General features: G+C 44.8%; 1 protein-coding gene across 4 annotated transcripts in view; it reads right to left on the bottom strand.

Moving 5' to 3' along the window:
• macrod2 (mono-ADP ribosylhydrolase 2) overlaps positions 1-20,427 on the bottom strand; it is a 416,409-nt gene that overhangs the window by 89,022 nt on the left and 306,960 nt on the right. For all 4 annotated transcript variants that reach the window (XM_028988161.1, XM_028988164.1, XM_028988162.1 and 1 more), the window contains exon 8: positions 13,480-13,553. In XM_028988161.1, the coding sequence (XP_028843994.1) occupies positions 13,480-13,553 (74 nt within the window). The remainder of the gene's footprint in view (positions 1-13,479; positions 13,554-20,427) is intronic.

The raw sequence follows: 20,427 nt of genomic DNA, 5'->3' as shown, positions 1-20,427 counted from the left end.
GCCCATCCCAATTCACTAGCTTGTCCATGAAATGTAATCAAATCATAATGCTTTTAATTAGCACTATAACACTAAAATTTGTATTATTGCTGTCCACTGATGCCACATTAAGGAAGTAGGGTGTACTTCCCTTCTCCATCCAGGTTTGTCTGCTCGAGTTAAGGTCATCTTGGATTTCACTGGTCGACTTGATCAAAGTCACCAAAGGCACCAGGCACAGCCCAGACTAATCCAACATCCCCTGAAACACATCTGCTATAAAAATGGGGCTTTTTATAAAATGGCCTTCTTGAAGAAGATGGTACCTGGTGTTACAGCCTGTGTGACAAAAGACAAACAGTGTTGCCTCAATGACCTACAGACAGGCAGAGGGTACAGAGCAAACCCTCTGACCCCTGGGAAAGGGGAGAGTGTGGCTACGTGCCGAGGGGCATTCTGTCTGTTTTTCAGAAGTCATCAAAGGGCATTTGTCCTCTTCTGGAACCAAGTTTCAGGTGGAAAAAGTTGGACTTTCTGAATGAGGGACACAAGGTGAAGACTTTTTTTGGTTTTCTAGCAAAGCAAGTTTCAAGAACAGCTTCCTGTGAGCAGAAGAAGAACTTACAGTCCCACTCCTCCTCCACAAGCCAAGAGGTTGCAGAAAAGCTTTGGTTTCAAAATCAGGTGCATCTGTCAAAGGTCATCACATAAATACTGAGCCCTTTGGGGCGGAGGGCACAAGAGAGACACCACAAACCCCCACCGAAGGAGGTCAGCCCCACCTCTGCTGAATGACAAAGCTGGAGGAACAGAGGAGAGAACGTGAGCATGAAGCATGGCAATCACTGGCATTACCACATTACATTTATATTTTCAACAGGAGTCTCTGATATTTTTTCATCAATTCTAATAGTGATGACGCCATCATTACTCCCAAAACCTTTTACTATATCTAATGGAAAACAAAAATTATTTATTTATATTTGACAAAATAGTGCTAGAATCAGAATTCTAATTAATATTGCTGCAATGCACCATAAGCCCTCACACTGAATGGTTTACATTGCTGTTGCACTTCAGGATCAATGTTTCAGGTTCCTTCCTTCCACCTTGTCATGAAACATTTCCTCAGTCAGCGACCAGAGGAAACTTTTAATTAAAAGACTTCAAAACTCCCCGGCAACGCTGGGATCATTTTCCAGGGACCTCTTGATGTGGAGCTCTGTTGAACAATTTACTGGACAGAAAGCGCGTGCCGTTGCTCACACATGATGTACTGATGGCATTTTTGGCATCTCCAGAAGCCAACTTGAGGACCTGCGGATATCTGCTTTCTTCTCTCTCTCGGAGTTTCAGCCAGCCCTGGAGCACACATGTGGAATCACAAGCTCCAGCAGCAGCGCGCCAGCCTGTCAAACTAGGAAAATTCCACTTTGACAAGCACCGTTCGTTACAAACACTCCGATTCCTGTTGACACCTAAAGCACAGCGAGCATTAAGATTTTCTTCAGCATGGTTCATAAATATGTTATGCGTTATATATGTGATTCTAAGACTGGAAAATCTCTAAAACTCAGTTGCAGTGCTAAAGTAAAGACAGTGTGGCATATAAGTGTCACTTCACTATGACAATAATTTGTAAAAAGTATTGGGACAATCTTTAATGATGTACCATTCTTAATCCATATGCTTTAAAATGGAGTTGAGCCACCTTTGTAGCTTCAACTCTTTTGGGAAGGTTTTTCACAAGGTTTGGGGGTGTGCTTTTGGGAATTCATCCCATAGACACAAATTTTGGATGAGAAGGCCTGGCTCGCAAGCTCAACTCTGATTCATCCCAAATAGGTAAGGGCTCTGTGCAAGCCAGTCAAGTTCCTCCACACCAAACACGCTCGTTCTTGGACCTTGCTTTGGGGACTGTTTTGCAGATGTGTTTGTATGCTGCCGCACTCAAAAATTCCATTTGTCAGAATTAACGGGCCAAGCCTAACCCTCCTCCACACCTTACACTCGGCACAGTCAGGCAAGCATCCACCATACCCAGACATCATCCTTCTGCGATGAGGTCTCCACTGGAGGACGATTTCCATTGGTCAAGTTTGGATGCTCTTAGCACTATTTTTGAAGTTAATCTGAAGGCCACCCTACTCTGTGACTTTACAGAGCCTACCATTTTGTGGGCTGGGTTGTTCCTTTAATTACAATTAAATAAGTTTAGCCTTGGTATACTTAATATCAAGGTAATTGTTAAACAGAGCACCTGAGAGTGGCCCATTCAAGGGGCAGTGGTGGTCTAGCGGTTAAGGAAGCGGTCCCATAATCAGAAGGTTGCCAGTTCGAATCCTGATCCGCCAAGGTGCCACTGAGGTGCCACTGAGAAAAGTACCATCCCCACACACTGCTCCCCGGGCGCCTGTCATGGCTGCCCACTGCTCACTCAGGGTGATGGGTTAAATGCAAGTGGGTTAAATCACAAGTGACAATCACTTAACTTTAAATACTTTAACCCTAGTGATTAACTTTAATCACTATTCACAAATGCAGCATACAATGAAGTATGTAGCACCCATGTATCCATGCTGAGAATAAATAAAACAGTTCAAACAACTGAAACAATTCACCCTTAATATCCTACAAATGTAAAGCAAATAAAAGGCCCAACTTCCAGCTGAAGACTTTTCACAGAGGTGACCCAGAGCTGCAAATGAATTAACAGTCAGGCGGCAAATCATAAATCAAGATGAATTCCCACAACACAACAGACTGCAGAGAAACAAACAGAGGAGCAGCTGATGGCTTTACCAACTAACAGAGTTAAAGACATTGGATTTCAACCCCGGCAGACGGGCGCTCGGAGAACATTGACAGCTGTCGATTATAAAATCCGTATGGAAACAAATGGCACTCAAAAATTGCTGGATTTGACCAGTGTAAATATAACTTACTTACTGCAGGCTACCATAAGTCATCCAAAGGGTCGATGTTCCAAACGTCAGTAGGATATTAGTATCTATCATTAGTATTTGTCTTAAATGCAGGACTAGCGACCACCCACCAGGAAATAGAACACAATAGAACAATAGAACACTATAGTAGAGGTGATGCATTCGGTTCTGTTTTATCATGTTACTTTTTTCTCTGTAATGGCACAGTGCAAACTGACAAGCATCTGCTACCTACCTGACTCCTGACTGAATGATGTTGCTAAGCAACAAGGCCAACAGCTGTATCTACAGTCAGAAGAAAAAGCTTTGTATAAGGTCGACATTGCACGCAATGATGTTAATACTAATGGAAACAGATCAACTGATCATAGAGAAAAAAGATATTAGATTTGAGAGTTCTTATTGTATTTTTCTTTATTGCTAGATTTGTCGCATATAACACATAAAGTGTATGCAAGATCATATGGCAAGCTAATGCATAATAATGCATTAACCGTTATGAGGTGGACTTGCACTGATTAAGCCACCGTGAAGCAGCTCCACTAATAAACTGAAGACACAGTGCCAGACTAAAGATGAGAAAAAAACACATCTGATCGCTGTTTCAGATACTAATGGAAAAGGACGGAGTCTGTCAAAGACCCTCAGGGTGATAGAATGCCACTTGCTCCCATCTGACAGGACAATATTGGCTTCGGGTGAGTTTGATGAATGCACGGGTCATATGAGAGGGACCGGCGGAACGCGTAGTGCAGACGACCCAAATGAAATCTCCGATGCCTCGATCGCCACCCGCGTGTCAGATTGTACATGCTAATGAGGCAGGGACTGTATACCTGTTTACTGCTTCGTTTATGAGGACTTCGTGACTTTGTGACATCCTGCAGAGAGACTGCGGCATCTGGCGAGCCCAAGGTGAAAATGGCAAAAGGAACTGAGCTGCTGGTGAAATAGGCTGACCTTTGACCTGCCCCCAGGCAGGTAATGACCATCTGCCATCATAGAAAGGTCTACTTACTTGTCCTGCCCCAAGAGAGCAAAGCTTTTAACCATCTTAGAGCAGACCAACAGACAGACCGATGGACGACTGCACTCATGCATTAAAAAACAAAATGTCGGTTTTGATTTGAAGTGCTGCTCGGGGGTCAGTGCAAGGAGTGTCTTTCAGCTGCATCAGCACCTGCAAAACAAGCGTGGTGAACCTGCCGTCGGTTACAGCCACCATGTTCACACCTCACTGTTTGCTCGTTTTACATGTAAAATATTTGTGTGCCGAGACGCGTCCAACATGACACCACGCAGCAGCTTGTTTACTCTCATTCCCTCGTACCTTATTTAAACTGCCTAAAAATAAAGAACTGGTGAGCGGCGGCATTCTGTGCCAACAATGAAAGGTCGACAACAGAAGCGGCCCTTTTATTTTGCAATTTGTGGACCACCCGAGAGAAAAAATAGGAATGAAGAAGAGCCAAGGAGCTTCCTGTTGTTGTTCAGGCTGCACTGCTCCGGTCCTGCTCAGGCGGTCATTACGCTAACTGGTCAGAAGGCCTCGGCCCACAGACAGACTTGTTTGTACGGTTTTTTGGAGCAGCTGGTCTCTTGTTTTGTTTTTTTTTTTTCTGAATGCGTCGCTTCTGAAAGCTGGGTCACGACGTGCATGCTGGTTAACAGCGCTACGGCACAGTCGGCACAGACAACCGTGAAGATATGACCCGGTTTAGGCCTGAATCATTGCGCTGGTACTGTATATATATTCACAATATGCAGGCTGTCTCACAGATGTATGTGGAAACACTGAATTAATAGAACAGTAAAAGGATTTTAGGATCATGATAAAATGTCAAAAGTCTCTGGAACAACTTGGAACATCACGTTCACGTCGACATGGCTCGAGAGCCTGCTGTCACCAAAAATACGACAAAATAATAAGACGAGGATAAGAAACAGAATGCAAATGTGAAATGTGTCAGAATAAAACACACAAGCATTCTAAATCAAAGCATTTTTGATCCCTACTTTGAACACAGCAGCTCAATCAGTACAGACAAGCAACAGTACCATCCACATAAGGCTGAATTTCATATCACTCAGTTATAAAATTGCCAGTAATGACTGCTGCGTAACTGTATGGAGTCCGCTAAGCCATGTTGACTTTGACAAAATCATGCATGGCGTAAAACAAGAACTAACCCAATATGAACTTCTCCTTCTTTCATTTTTTTTTTTGGTATATAACCCCGGGCAGAGAAGACTCCGAGCCAGTAATTTATGCGGCAAAAGAAAAACATTGACTTTGAAACATGACATCCCCCGGAGCCAGGCTTTTGAGGTTGATTTTATCCCCTTTCAGATGGTGTGAGATTCACTCCTCTCTGCCTGATCAGATGCCAGCAAGTGAAGGATCAGCCACAGTGGGTAATCACCTCCAATTCTTCCCTGCGAACGCTAGCATGCACATCTACAGAGCAAGGTGGGGTGCATGTACACATGAGCACAAAAGCGACCGAACCCCCCGGCATTACTGCCATCAATTTATATCGCTGGCAGACGGAGTCCGCTCAGTACCACGCTTGTTGCCAGTTTAAAGGTCCATTTCCTCTCCGTCATGTCGGATTAATATGGCAGTGGCTGGAGGAGAACGCCACTTCAGCAAAGGTTATGTAAACAGTCTGCTGAAAGGACAACCGAAGGAGAGAGGGCTACCCTTTCCATTCGTGGCGGCACCAAAGGCCACGGGTCATTAGGTAAATATGGAGGGGAATGTGTGATAATTCAGGACACTAACGGCTAACTGTCTGTGATTAGAATATCATGAGATGCTGCCTGTAAAATAAACTGTTTCATTTCTAAAGCCAGAGGTGAAGCAAACTTTTTTTACAGACTTATAAAACTTCTTAATGCTAAATGCAAACATTAAATGAGCAAATCAGAAATTAAATTAAAATGCAAAATGAATAATTCAGCAATTTTTTGGCAGATTAAAGGTCAATATATAGATCTATTAAATGCTTAATGATAAAGTGATGAATTCCAAACTATTCCATTGTAGTTTAAAAAAATAAAGGCAGAATTTAAAGATCAATTGAAGATTTTATGTACAGAAAAAAATAAGTGTGCACTATTTCTTGGTAGTTTTAGAAATGTTTTAGAAATGTTGAGCATTTAAAATGCTAAATGTAAAGAAAAAATGAGGGAATCCGCACTATTTGTTGGTAACACTCAGTAACACCACATCATCACACCTTTGGAATGTTCTCTCATCATGCTGGATAATGCAAATCTACAGGCTTCCTTGTAAACATGTAAAAGAAATACAAGTGTAATATAAACCTGTCATTAAACGAAGTACACAAGCGCTCAAATGAAAATGTTCCACCGGCGCTCAGCCAAAGCTCTATTTTTATATAATCCCCGTCACTTGAGACTCACTACAAATCTTCAATACAAGCAATCCCTTTATACAGGAGAGAAACGCTGACAAAGAGTGATTCAAGTCTCGAGGTTTACGGCTTAATCCATATTAATATGAGCATGTTGCAGAGAGGCGGAGTGGTCATTCGTTTCTCCAGTAATCTACGCTCCTGCAGGCCGCAGATAGCGTCCCTAATTAATCCCGGTGATAAACACTGCAGCGGCGATGACGCCTGCACATCCAAATGGGCATACTGCCTGTGTTTTGGGGGCTTAGATGACCCCCGCTTTCAAAGCAACAGAACCGAGGCGGGGGGGCCGTTTCGGTGAAAAGGCCCACCGGCTGACCATCACTTGGACTGGCGCGGATGAAACGGTGACGTCCCCGTAAGACCCTGAGCGATCTTCACCACGGCTTTATCACGCCACGCCAGCAAGCCACTATCAGCTCTGTGCTAAATCAATTAGCATGTCATTAAGATAGCTTGTTTCAGTCGAATGCCTGAAGAGGTGGTTCTCATGGCTCTTTCAAAGACACGGTGGATTCTGGGTAAAAAGTTGGTGTCTTAAAAATAAAAAAAAAAGTAAAGACAGCATGCATTAACATGTTATCACAATCACCATTGAGTGGGAATTATCTTAGCCTCTGTTACCAAGCAGATTAACGATAAAGTCCTAATTACTGAATCTAAAGCATAGAGACATGCAGGGTAGGGTGGTCATCCTGGGGGTCACCATGCTAGAGAATGGATGAAAACAGCATGGAATGCTCCCGGAACATTTATATATTATGTTCTTTACACATAAAGGGAAAACTGTCATTAATACATCTTTGAATAATTAGTTTCTACTAATGATTTAGGCTTTGTTTCACTTATTTTGAGATCCATAGGAAGAGCAGACATTCGTAAAATTCTGGCCATACGCATATATCTAATATTTGAAACTGATCCCTCCATCCCAGCAGGACGTTTTGTTGTGAGAATGTGTTAGAGCTCCATATTTTCCCGAAATCTCACGTCTGCACAGAGGATAATTGTTTCTCAGTTGTGATAATTGAGTGAACATCATATCCCGCCAAACGGCGATAAAAAAATGAATATGAGATCATCTCACTCATTTACCCCCCCGTCACACTTCCTCCCTAATAAAGTTTTATCTCAACAAGCTGTCGAAATTCATAAATACTGACTTCCAAAAAACAGTAAAATGAAGGAATTCATCAATCCCGGTCATCAAATGAGGTTATTCATTCTTTTTGTTGTCGTTTAGAAGAACAAAGTGTGCACTTTATACATTTCTGCTTGGTTGCTTTAAAGTTAAGGGAAACAGCCAGACTAACTAGGCTGTATAATATTGTGTCAAGGCCATTGTGTCACGATAGATTAGCGGTGGAAAAGGCAAAAATAATTTCACGCTGCCTCTCCCAGCACAAAGCCAATTCTCACTCACTGTATCCGACAGAAAATCATTAACATTCAACGGAATGCAGCGGGAGTCGTGACGACATTATACCGAGCCACCCCGAACGCAGTGAGCATCACATGTAACAAAGCTGGCATAAAAAACGGTTGCCTAGCAGTTAAGGAAGCAGCCCTGAAATCTGAAGGTTGCCGGTTCGAATCCTGATCCGCCAAGGTGCCACTGAGGTGCCACTGAGCAAAGCACCGTCCCCACACACTGCTCCCCGGGCGCCTGTCATGGCTGCCTACTGCTCACTCAGGGTGATGGGTTAAATGCAGAGGACAAATTTCACTGTGTGCATCGTGTGCTGTGCTGCTGTGTATCACATGTGACAATCACTTCACTTTAGAAAAAAAAAACTTTAGAAAAAAAAGGATGCTGTCCTCCTCTGTAACACTTTCCCGGAACTGCCTGGTTACATTCTGCAGGGATACTCGTGGAAGGATGCTGCATAAAGCAGGTCTGAGCAGAAACTAAAAGTGGACATAAATCATTTATTGGCTTATGATGTGCCCATCCTAGTGAAAGTGAACTGACTGTCATTGTGAAACACTGCAGCGCAGCACAGCACACAGTGCACAAAACGAAATGTGTCCTCTGCAGTCAAGGGTCCCCTATCGTGAAAATTTCACTTATTTAATATTAATAAGAGTCTCCCGAGCCTATCATCCTGCAGTGGCCGTAGTGGTAAAGAGTGCTTTGGCCATTCTTTTTCAATGCTCAGATCAGTGTGTGGAGATGGTACTTTGCTCAGTGGCACCTGAAACCTTCCAACTACGGGGCCGCTTTATTACCCACTAGGTCACCACTGTCCCTGGAATGCCTTGACATTCTTGGAATTCTGCAGGTCAGAGTAGCTTAGTCCTCAAAATGAAAAATCCCATATTATTATAAACTGTTATAATAACTATATAATCATCTGGTGTACTGATGTCATAACTAAATTGTATTTCTGTTTAAAATACTGTTCATTATACAAAAATTGTACAAAAAAGCAAGCATTTTCCTATTCAAATTGATTATTCCTATTTAATCCAAAGTGCAGTAGAAGGAAGGAACCGGCCTTTGTGACTCTCGCCCTCATTCTCGGCATGTGCCATGTGGCGTCGCTGGAACGAGATGCGCTCCGTGCCGAACGCGTGCGTCAGCAGTTGATTGGACCCGGCAGGGTCTCCAGTGGTTCTGGTTCCTGCCTGAGCTCCTACGTCCCTTCCATCAGTGGGTGACAGGTGGAGAAGGGGTAAGGGTCCGACGCCTCCCGCTCTACCTCCAGGCAAGTCTGTAGGATGCCCATGGTTCCAGCCTGAAGACGTACCCACCCCATTGAGGCCTTGCATGGACCCCGATAGCGGCCCTCCGGACCCAAATCATGACAGTCGCAGCATGGCACAGCCATCCATTTTGTTTACACAAAGTGCTATGGATTTATTTGGATCTTGAGCCTTATGTTCCACGGCCGCACTGGAAAACAACATCCATCTTGCTCACGTGCATGACAATGACCGTCGCTGGCCGTCACACCACGGCCCCTCCTGACGCCCACCTTGACAACAGTACCCGTCGGCCAAATGGAAAACCGCCCATCAGCGCGTATTTATTTGTATTAGGTGCTAAGTCTGGGTGGAGATTGACTGCTATTCCCGGGCTCTCTGAGTGGCGCCATTTGTTACCATGTGTCTTAAATGACAGATGGGGCTGGAGAAATAAACATAAATAAAAATAAACCATGAGCTCACTAGAAATCAACAGTGCAACGTCTGACATATCGTTGCCTGAATCTTCTTTCTTTTTTTTTTTTACCGTTTCCAAGGTGATATTTCTCAAAACCGGCAAATGCAGACAAGAGTGTGGAGAGGGCAGCATCTGTGATGTAGTTGTTGTGTGTCGGTGACGGGGGCTGCTTGGGTCGTGCTCCAAAACACTTTATTAGACCGTCTGCTGATCGCAAACAGATTCGCTGTGGCCAAATAAAGTGTCACGCTGAATTTTTCATCTGCAGATTAAGCCCGTGTAAGGCTGAATTAGGCCAAATTAGGTCTGAAAATAAGAAATAAATCCAGGAGGTGTAGGGTGGGGGGGGGGGGGGGGGGTGGAGCTTGTTAGAAGCTGATTGTAATTCGCCCTTCCCCAGCAGGGAGTTGTTTCATTCTCAACGGTGGCCTGGTGTTACAGACGAGGCTTCGCGGGGTGGTTGGTCAGTTAGGGTTCTCTGGTGGGGAACCGAGGCAAAGCAATCTAGAACGGTGTGAAAAATAATAAACTGCAGTGTTAAGACCACGTTCGGCCGGCCCCGGGTTCCGGAGTGAAAATAAACAATCTACGGGAATAAAAAAAAACATGGATCCAGCATTTCGTTTTGTCCAAGGCCATTAGCACACGGCAGTCTTCCTCCCCTGCTTTGATCGAGACAGATCAGAGGAAGCGGCGCTCTGTCGGAGATGAAAGGACCCGGCCCGCCCGGAACACGGACCTCTATAGGCTGCTTAGTCCGCGCCACAAAGGGAGTGTAAACCACTCACAAATACTTTTCAGAGCGAATTTCACACCGGGCATTAGGGCCTTTTGTGTGGCCCATAAGTCTATCACCAACATGGTGTGCTGGTTGGCGAGATAAGCTCACGGCTAATCAATCTCACATTCGCCGTGGCCTCCGCTGCGCTGGGTGGTCGCTGGCGTTAGCCATGGTGTTCGCTTCTTCTTCTAATATCCCCACTTTCAGTTAATATGCTCTAAATAAGGGTTTCATCGTAAAACGTTACCACTATGTGGGTAGCGATGCAATGTGAATTGACTCAAAATGGTGTGTAAAGATTAAGCCTGGTTGAAGTGAACATTTAAACATTTTATTAACATAGCAAAGCTAGAACCTACCTTCACCGCCACGGAAGTGCGTTAGTGTGCGGAATGGAATGCAGCCAATCGCTCACTTACAGCAGTGCGGAAAATCCGTCACGCAAAGGGCACAAAAAGCCACATGTACCAACGTATGGATCACGGAGCATGGAACTTCAACGGTTGCCTTTGGTTCATGACAGTGACGGTGGCAGCCGCTGTTTTATCAGAGCAGTGTGAGGACCTGTGAGTACCCGGGAGAGCACAGGTTGTTCCACTGCCCATTGATGGTTTGGTGCGATGTGTTCCCATCTCAGAGCGGCGCAGGAGGGGCTGTGATGATTAGATTCTGCGTTGTGTGTTGTATCCACACCGGCACTCGCTTCATCGGTTCAGGGATGCTTACCACCGGGGCAGGTGCTGACCCCTCATCTCGGCGTAGAAATGCCAAGGTGAGCTCACCATGCAGAACATGTTTTCCCCCCGATGGCTCACGTTCTGTCATCAATCTGGGGCTCTGCGGTCCCACTTAGGACACATGCAGGCCAATATTTCATCACATGTCATGCCATGTGACAGCCAACAAAACATTTACATGGGTGCTCAGGTTTGCATACACACATATATCACAACGACTAGTCATTAATCATTATTTAACACCTTCTTCAACGATTTTATAACTCTATGCAAGATAATGGCCAACAGATTCAAATTAAACATTAAACATTCATATTTGTGAACATGAAGGATAAGATGTTTTTGTCCTAGAACTCTGAAAAGAAACTGCCAGAGCAGGAGAAGCTGACCCATGATCCTCAGCAGTGGCTTTTGAGCATTTGGAGACCCATGCTGGCTGAATTTGGCTGGGAAAGGAGCGTGATGTTCCGCCGCTCCGATCTATCTGCACCAGTCTCGTTTGCTCTCTGCGCTGAAGAAGAGCCTCGTCCAAAGGGAACGTTTTGCTCCCACTTACGTTTTGAAAAGCTACCAGGCTGCTGCACGTGCCTGAACTTCAATTGCAACTGTGTCACGGTGGAGAACTGCCAAGTATCGAGCCGCGTTCGGCCTGGGACAAATTCACGGCGAAGTATTTAACTTCCATTTATTCATTTAAAGGCCCATCAGATTCCTCCCTCTCTGAGGAATGGGCCTTTTACCTTTTTCACACTTTAGGCTCTCCTCTCTTCGGCAAAGTACATAAAGCATCAAACTTTATTCCTGTAGCAATTCACCTTCATCTAGTCCCATCCCAACTGGATTTATGCTCTAATGGCGACCTTATTTGCTGGTCCCACAAGACACCGCTTCGCAATTCAATCCTGCCGGAACATTTTTCTGTCCGGATTCAGATTTATAGCGGCAGTTATAGATCAGCTGACGATATTAAGCAAAGAGCCCGTGCGGGAACATGAAATTCATCACGCGTCGGGCCTTTAAAAACTCATCCAAGTCCTCATGCAGAGAACAATAAAGGAAAAATGGTTTTATGAGTCGTTTTGGCAACAGCCGGACGGTTTGTTTTTGCCAGCGGTGGATTTTTATTTATGTGTTTAAATGAGCTCTAAAATCTATTAGAGTTGTTAGTGTAGCACAACAGAGATTCTCTTGTCAGTATGAAGGCCCTCTGAAGTGCCATGTTACCCACCATCTCCAGAGATCCGTGCTACCCAGACGGAATTACAACAGATGTCGTGCAGAAAAGGAGAGACAAAACAGAAGAAAAAATGGGAAGAACAGCGAAGAACAGAAGAAAACTGGCCCTCGGCTGCAGCCCAGCACTGAACCTTGTTGAGAGCCGTAGGTGAGAATAGAAGGAAGGAAGGAACAAAAAGCCCAAAAGACAAGCAGGATGTTATGTGTAACCGCAGGGTTCATGTTTTCTGGAGCTACATGAGACATTGCGCATGGGGTGTGTTCACAGACATTCACTATCTGATTGTTTGAATTAAAGAACCAATAATGCTGGAGTTGGTGAAGGGCGTGGTCATGTTTGTGACGTCAGCTGACATAGGGGTACATAGGGGTACATGGGGTATTAGGAGTGTAGAGACTGGAGGGAAACAGAGGAGAAAGGGAGGAGATGGATGCTATGCTACACCTGGGCGTGTGAAGTATGGAATGAGGAAGAAGGGGGCGTGAGAGCTGTCAGTCATGCCTACGAGCTCCCCTCCTTCGTACATTTTATTCCAACATCAATAAAGGTGACCTCCCCACCTTATCACTGTCAGGAGATCAGTGGAATGGCATTAAACCATTTAAAAGTTACAGATTTAATTAGTACGGTCGGTCGCCAACATACCAGCAAACTAGCACGCTCAGCCATTTAAATGCTTCATTATCACTTGTTTTATTTGGGAAATTAATTATATCTTATTTAATCCGACATGTGTGTTTTTCTGGCCCCTCGGCTCACCGACTCAAAGTGCTTCCCAAACACTAACCCATTTAGGAGTCAGCAGCGCATTTAAGAAGCGATTTGAATCAGACTGCAGATCTAATTTGCCATGCATGCAGCCGAGCGCGGGCTGGGAGAGTGATCAGACGTCGGGTTTATCTGGGAGTCACTCTTTCATCCTCAATTTTTTTTTCCTCCAGTTTTGAGAGAATCACAGCTCGCATCAGCGTCTGCGTTCATAAAACAGTCCCAAAAAAAAAAAAAAAAAACACAAAGCATCCGATATAGAGACGAGAAGAGCCTTTTCCTACAGATTCGTCACAGAGGATGACAAGACCGGGTGGAGACGCCTTTGATTCTCTCTGAAGTTAAGAAAACCACACAGTAAAATAAAAAAGAGCATCCTGTGTGGCGTTCCGTGGCAAAGGGGGCAGAGCAGGCTACCTCACTGACCTCATCTCTGTTTTTCTTCAGCCAGCTCCTCGCGGTCCTCAGGGCGATCTCAGCAGCAGGCTCATTTGGGAAACCTGCAGGCGAAAGGGGGGAAAAGGCAGTCGGAATAAACACCGACGCAGCACAATACACACAGCAGACGGAATCAGGACAGAACAGAGCTACATGCAACATTTACGAGCCACACTGTACATGAATTACTGCACAGTTATTGCACCAATCAGTGATGGCGCCGTTACGTAACCCTGCCATATGCTGCTTCTGCTCCCATCACACCATGCTGATGACAAGGCTTTCGCAAATTCCATTCAAATTGAGCGTATATTTCACGGCGCAAAATATCCAATCATGTAGTAAACATTGGTGTGTAACCCACCATTGCACCCTGCAAATTTTACATCACTTCTTGCTTACATGCTTTGGATGAGAAGAAATATTGAAGAGGATAAGCGTGCAACTCAATATAAGAAGTAATAATCAGCATAACTCTGCATGAGATTAACAGTTGTCAAATGTAACTATACATCCAATGTACATCTACAAATAACAGTACAAATATTTGGTTACTAATTAGTAAGTAAAGTGAAGTGATTGTCACATGTGATACACAGCAGCACAGCACACGGTGCACACAGTGAAATTTGTCCTCTGCATTTAAACCATCACCCTGAGTGAGCAGTGGGCAGCCATGACAGGCGCCCGGGGAGCAGTGTGTGGGGACGGTGCTTTGCTCAGTGGCACCTCAGTGGAACCTTGGCGGATCGGGATTCGAACCTGCAACCTTCTGATTTGGGGCTGCTTCCTTAACCGCTAGGCCACCACTGCCCCTAGGTAAGCAAACTGTTAATTAGATATTAATTAGTAATCAGATTCTTCATACAGTTATTCATAAGTTATTTACGTGACCGACTGTATAAAGTGCAAAGATGGATCTGAAGAATTAACCATGATTCACCACAACGAATCGTGATCAATTCTTGGGAAATATTTTGGTCTTTCGGTCATTTTATTTATTGACTGACAGCCCTGATTTTTCCATTGTCCTAATGCACTGAAGAGAGGCATCAGGACGCACGGTTTAAGGTGTTGGGTGTCTGTAGCAAGATTAACAGCCCTCCTCGCCCCCCTCCATGGCCACGTGCCACGCCGACTCCCACTGCCCCCGTCGGGGAGAGAGTAATGATGTATTGAACAGCGCGTGTAAGGGATGGTGCGGCTAACTGCCATATTAATCACCAGCCGCCGCGGCAGCAGCAAGTGCGCCGTTAACGCAGCAATATTGATTGTGAATAAACACATTTGCCCTGGATTCATTCTTGATAAGGCTGCAAGGGCTCCCCCCAGATCAGCCCACTCCGATCCACAGTCATAACCTTCCATGGTTCCTCAACGGCTCCTCGCGCCACAGGACGAGTGCCACCTTCAACGAAGGTCTGCAATTAAACCTCTCGCTGAGACTCTCACATCAAATCCCTCCCTCTGTCTTCCAACTGAAAACACTCTGACGAAGCTCAGGGACAGGGGGCTTCCAGCCACTGAACAGATACTCTCATTATACCCTGTGTGTGTGTGTGTGTGTGTGTACCTGCATTGAACTCCTTTGACGCACAGACCTACATATTCCAGAAACACAGGCACACAGCTACTGGCTCGCTTTACAGTTCGTTCAGTTTCTGAACACGTACAGACTGGAACACAGGACCATAGGGACAAACAATCAGAAATGGGTGGAGGTCAAACATGTGAGTAAATAAACATTAATATGGAGGCCAGTGGCGGGCAGCAGAGACGTTCCTTCTAGTGTTCTCTGTGTTTAAGCATATTGATTTGCACTTGATGACGATTTATCACAACACTGGCAACGAGTCAACAGATACATAAAAAGACCCTGTAAATACACACACGCACACACACACACACACCAACTTCACCAATATCTCCAATACTTGTTTTGGTCTAGGAAGTTACAATTATATAATATTGCAGAAAACCTAGAAAATATATACGTCCCAAAAACAAAAAAAAAAATGAATCAAATTATTGTTATTTCTTTGGTCCTCAGACTGATCATGGTCCTTCCTGTTACACACACTTCATCCGAGATATTCTCAACAATTTCACTCAACAGTTGACAGAAAAATATGAAAACAGACCAAAAAGGTACCAATGTGTGGATCTGTAAAGAAATTCCACACCTGTTCAATAATCCACAGTGAGACACTGTCTAGAGATTCAACCAAAATGAATTACTGACAGAATCGCAGAGAGCAAAGTGTGGAAGAGGGAAGTTATAGAAGCTTCATAATATCTGCTGCCATTCTTTTAGACATACACACAAACACGTATTGGAATGTAAAGACCATCCTTTTCTGTTTTGGGTTAAGGAAGCGGCCCCCATAATCGGAAGGTTGCCGGTTCAAATCTTGTTCCACCAAGGTGCCGCTGAGGTGCCACTGAGCAAAGCACCGTCCCCACACACTGCTCGCCGGGCGCCTGTCATGGCTGTCCACTGCTCACCATGGGTGATGGTTAAAAGCAGAGGACACATTTTGTTCTGTGTCACGGTGTGCTGTGCTGCAGTGTATCACAATGACAATCACTTCACTTCAAATAATTTCACTATATTTTGTTTTGTAATAAGGGCCAGAGGGTTTTAGTCCACATACACATTGCTACTGGCACCTTATAACAAAGTGAGTTTGTGTGTGTATGTGAGTGTGTACGTGCCAAGGTTGATAATGAATGGTCTAAAAAAACAAAAAAAAAAACAGAACAATCACAACATGTTCTGCCGCAGAGAGAAAAACTCAGCGTTCCTCTCTGTAGCCTCTGCAGCTCCATTTGTGGCAGCGAGTGAAACCCAATCTGTCAGCCGGCAGAGGCCATGCGTCGGGCGGAGTGAGCCTCGCAGCGGCTCCGCTCGCCGCTATGCTGGGAATAGTAGCGGCCTGAGTAGATTTGTCTTTGTGAGCAGTGATGGGAACTCAGCGGTGCACGGGGCCTGATGAAGACCCCGCCGGTATTCCACTGTTCCTGCTGAACATTCACTCAGTTCATCACCAGAGCTTCCAGCAGGGAGGGAGAGGGAGACAATGATCAGGAGGCACCGAGTGTGAGACGGAGAGGGGGAAAAAAGAATCAAAATCAAAGATGCATGAAAGTGAATGCAGGCGAGGAATTTTTAGATATGTTCCAATATGTTCCTTATATTTTCATTTTGGAAAAGCTGGTTTGGGGTCAGTTCAATACAGAATTTTCTTTACTCTTCACTGCCATCAGACATTAGCGGTGATTTCCCAACATTTCTAAACTGTCTCTAAATTGTTCCATATTTGAGATCTCAGAATGAAATAATATTGTTTGATATCAGCAACACAAATCTGAAGCAGAAAAAATGTAAGTACAAATTTTGAATGACAAATCCAGAATTACTTCCTAGTGGTTGTACACCTCCACAAACCAACAAAGCTATCAGTGACCTTTGACTTTACGCCATCATTTCAAAATAATGGAGGGGTGGTGGTAGCCTAGTGGATAACACACTTGCCTATGAACCAGAAGACCCAGGTTCAAATCACACTTACTACCATTTTGTCCCTGAGCAAGACACTTAACCCTAAGTTGCTCCAGGGGAGGACTGTCCCTGTAACTACTGATTGTAAGTCACTCCGGATAAGGGCATCTTTAAATGTAAAAATACACAATATACAAAATACAAAATGTGAGTCAAAATTTTGATTTTCAATCCAATATAGAAATTCCTTGAAAGCATTCCTGAATGACCTTGACCTTTGCCACTGTAAGTTTAACCGTGAAATATTTGCCAAAAAATGCAAAACTCAGCTTGGCCTGATGAGATAAAAGTCTCAATTAGAGCATTTACATGGACAATATTCTTCTATGCTGATTTGTACTTTCAAAATTTGCTCCAATTACAAACACACCACAAATTCACATAAAAAACAAAAATCTGCAACTTTACACAGAATTGGTACATAAACTCTATGTATTAAGCCTCCCCGTCCCACCTCAGTCTCCGGAACTAATGCACTCACCCACCTACAGGCCTGCAGAAAGAAAGTCTCCACGGCTTCACTGTTGCAACACTTCCTTTCTTTCCTCACGATTTGCCCGCCCAAGCACAAAATTAAACCGAATTCGCTCTGAATGACAGGGTGAGTTAGAAGAAAAAGAGCGTGAGAGAGAGAAGACAAGAGAAGAGAAGTGAAGAGACGAGAAGGGCAAAGACAGCAGGGGAATGCAGGAGTACGAGCGAAGGTGGAGATGCTGGAAGGTGATCATTTGGACCTCTCCCCGCCTGGCTGAGAGTGAAGGAGGACGAGTCGGGGTCTCTCCTCACCCACCGCTGGAGGAATAATTGCTGCGTCTGTCAGTGAATGACAACAGGCTGCGGCTCGATGCTGAACGGTCCCGTACCCTTTAAATGAACCCGTACTGCAGCGAAGGGATTCAGGAACGTACAGAAGATAATAACAAAAGTGTCCTATATCCACCACACCATCTTATCAGGAAAATAAAGTAAAACCAAAAGCACATATTCACAGCATTTCACAACTCATGGTTGCGAGAAGGTAAGGGAACGTACCCGTCACCAGAAGGTCGCCGGTTTGAATCCCGAACCACCAAGGTGCCACTGGGCAAAGTACCGCCCCCACACACTGCTCCCCGGGCGCCTGTCATGGCTGCCCACTGCTCACCAAGGTGATGGGTTAAATGCAGAGGACACATTTCACTGTGTGCACTGGGTGATGTGCAGCAGTTTTTTGCAATGACAATCACTTCACTTTCACCTCACCTGGTGGAGAGGACCTAACTACCCAGTTGGCCAGTTTGACCCAGTTGGACTTGGCAGGCCGAAGCCCCGACTCTTAATACACTTGCATATCTGTTTGTCTACAGCGGGAGAGGGTTGCCCCTTGGCTGCCAGCCTCTGACAGAGCCCAGTTTTGCCGCCACAGTCACACACCCTCCCTCCTTAAGTTCCACAAAAGTAAATCCACGGATTTAAAGGCCTGGCATCGAGGACAGATGGCCGGCAGCCATCGCTGGAAAAAGATAAGGTTGCCAATGAAGGGCTTGTTCCTTAATCCCACGCAGCAATGGAAGGAGTCGGAGCGAGAGCTCCCCCAGTGAAAACACTTAGCCGGCTGACCCCTCTGATCCCCGCACCGGTGGCGGCTCGCAATGTGACCGTGCCGGAACCGGTGTGGATTACATCCACATATCTCCCACCAGCACGGACCCACGCTAAACCTCTGTGTCAACAATCGGCAAATCCACACCCGCGGGACAAATGCGGTGCGAGCCGCGGTGCACGGCAAAGGTGACAGTTTCCAGAGCGCCATTCTGCACGTTGGGATTACTTCATATGGAAACGAGGTCAATGGTGCTCCATAGCACCGCACCTTTACAACCTGCTGAGCTCTGCAACGTTTCACATAGAAAAATCCCAATGCATCCTCAGAGCAAAATGCAGAACTTCTCTCTCACGGCTGCTGCACGCGATAAGAGGGGCGCATCCATACCGAATCTCCTGGTTCTGTAGAACACATAATTATAGAACATTCACATTGGTAGAGCTCTATCATAAAACAATGGTAAGTCAGATCAATTATGCCTTCCTTCATTACATATGCATAGTATGAATTATGGGGGAGCTAAAATGGACTCGGTCCTCCTGAAATCCTCCCATTGAGACTAAATGGTTCACATTGTCTTAGAAGATTAAAAAAGGGAAAAATAAACTCATTGCACATTTTTGTATAGATGTTATTCTGCATATATGTGCTTTTACTGACAGAATTAACTACAGTAGTTATATTCGCAGTTTGATGACCCAGTTTCCACTAGTCCTTTCAAATAGCTTTATTAAACATAATGATCTTATGTACAGTGATTTAACTCCACTGCAGAGGAACACAATCACATGCATTTTCAACATTTTTAAGACCCCAGTGACATATGAATTAGTAACAGCTGCTTTCAGCTACACTCCTTTTTACTGTAAATTGATTTTAAGGTTGCAACACTTGACCTTTGACCTTTTCATGGCCTACATACAACAATTCTTCTAAAATGCAAATAATTTTACACACCTTGTACTTAAAGTCTTTGGACAAATAGGCTAATATTGGGGAGAAACTATATATAGGTGTGTTAATACAACACAAAATTGGTTTTGAATACCCGCTTACACCCTGTTTTTTTTCTTACTGCAGGCATAGCATAATGCATCGGTCTGTCATCTTCACTGCTCTGGGTCAGTGTCAGCACCCTGCTGCAACACAGGGCCGAGGCCATTACAGACATGACTGATCCCACCATGTCAGAAATGAATTAAACAGGTCCCCAGTGCACTTCTATGTGTGTGTGACATACAATACAGTCACTCAGAACGTAATTACATTCTTTAGGTCCCTGTGATGAAGCCGCTATGGAGAAAGAAACCCGTGTCTCCGGGGTACATCCCTACATTCATCTATTTTTTTTTTTATCATTAATAAGAATCAGAGTCTGAGTGTGTTTCTTTTAATGCATCTAGAATTAATTACATTTCTACCCTCAGGCTGGCATGTTTTTATTTTTGCATGCACTTAGTTATGCGAGCTGAGCACGGACAGCTGCATTTTTCCCCCCCCTTTCTTTTTAAAAGCGAGCAGGAAAGACGGAGCGACCTCTATCAGCCTGGGCGGTTTGGCTCCGGCTCGACTATCAGCCCTGATCTTGTAAGACATTGAAAGGTGTCTCCCCTCTGGAAGGAATAATCCGTTTGAACCCGGGTCGTGTGGCGTTGATTGATGGGCTACACAGACGGCACTTAATAACCTCTATCATACTGTCCGACCCCGGTGCCCGCGCTGGGCGCCAGTTTGTTTATGGGTGGTACCTCTGACGCGCTAACCACACAGAATTTCTGCTCGGGCTAAT

This window comes from Denticeps clupeoides, chromosome 8 (genome assembly GCF_900700375.1).
Source record: "Denticeps clupeoides chromosome 8, fDenClu1.1, whole genome shotgun sequence".
In the NCBI taxonomy this organism is placed as follows: domain Eukaryota; kingdom Metazoa; phylum Chordata; class Actinopteri; order Clupeiformes; family Denticipitidae; genus Denticeps; species Denticeps clupeoides.
The sequence above is the reverse complement of the archived record's forward strand: the minus strand, read 5'-3'. Positions and strand labels throughout refer to the sequence as shown.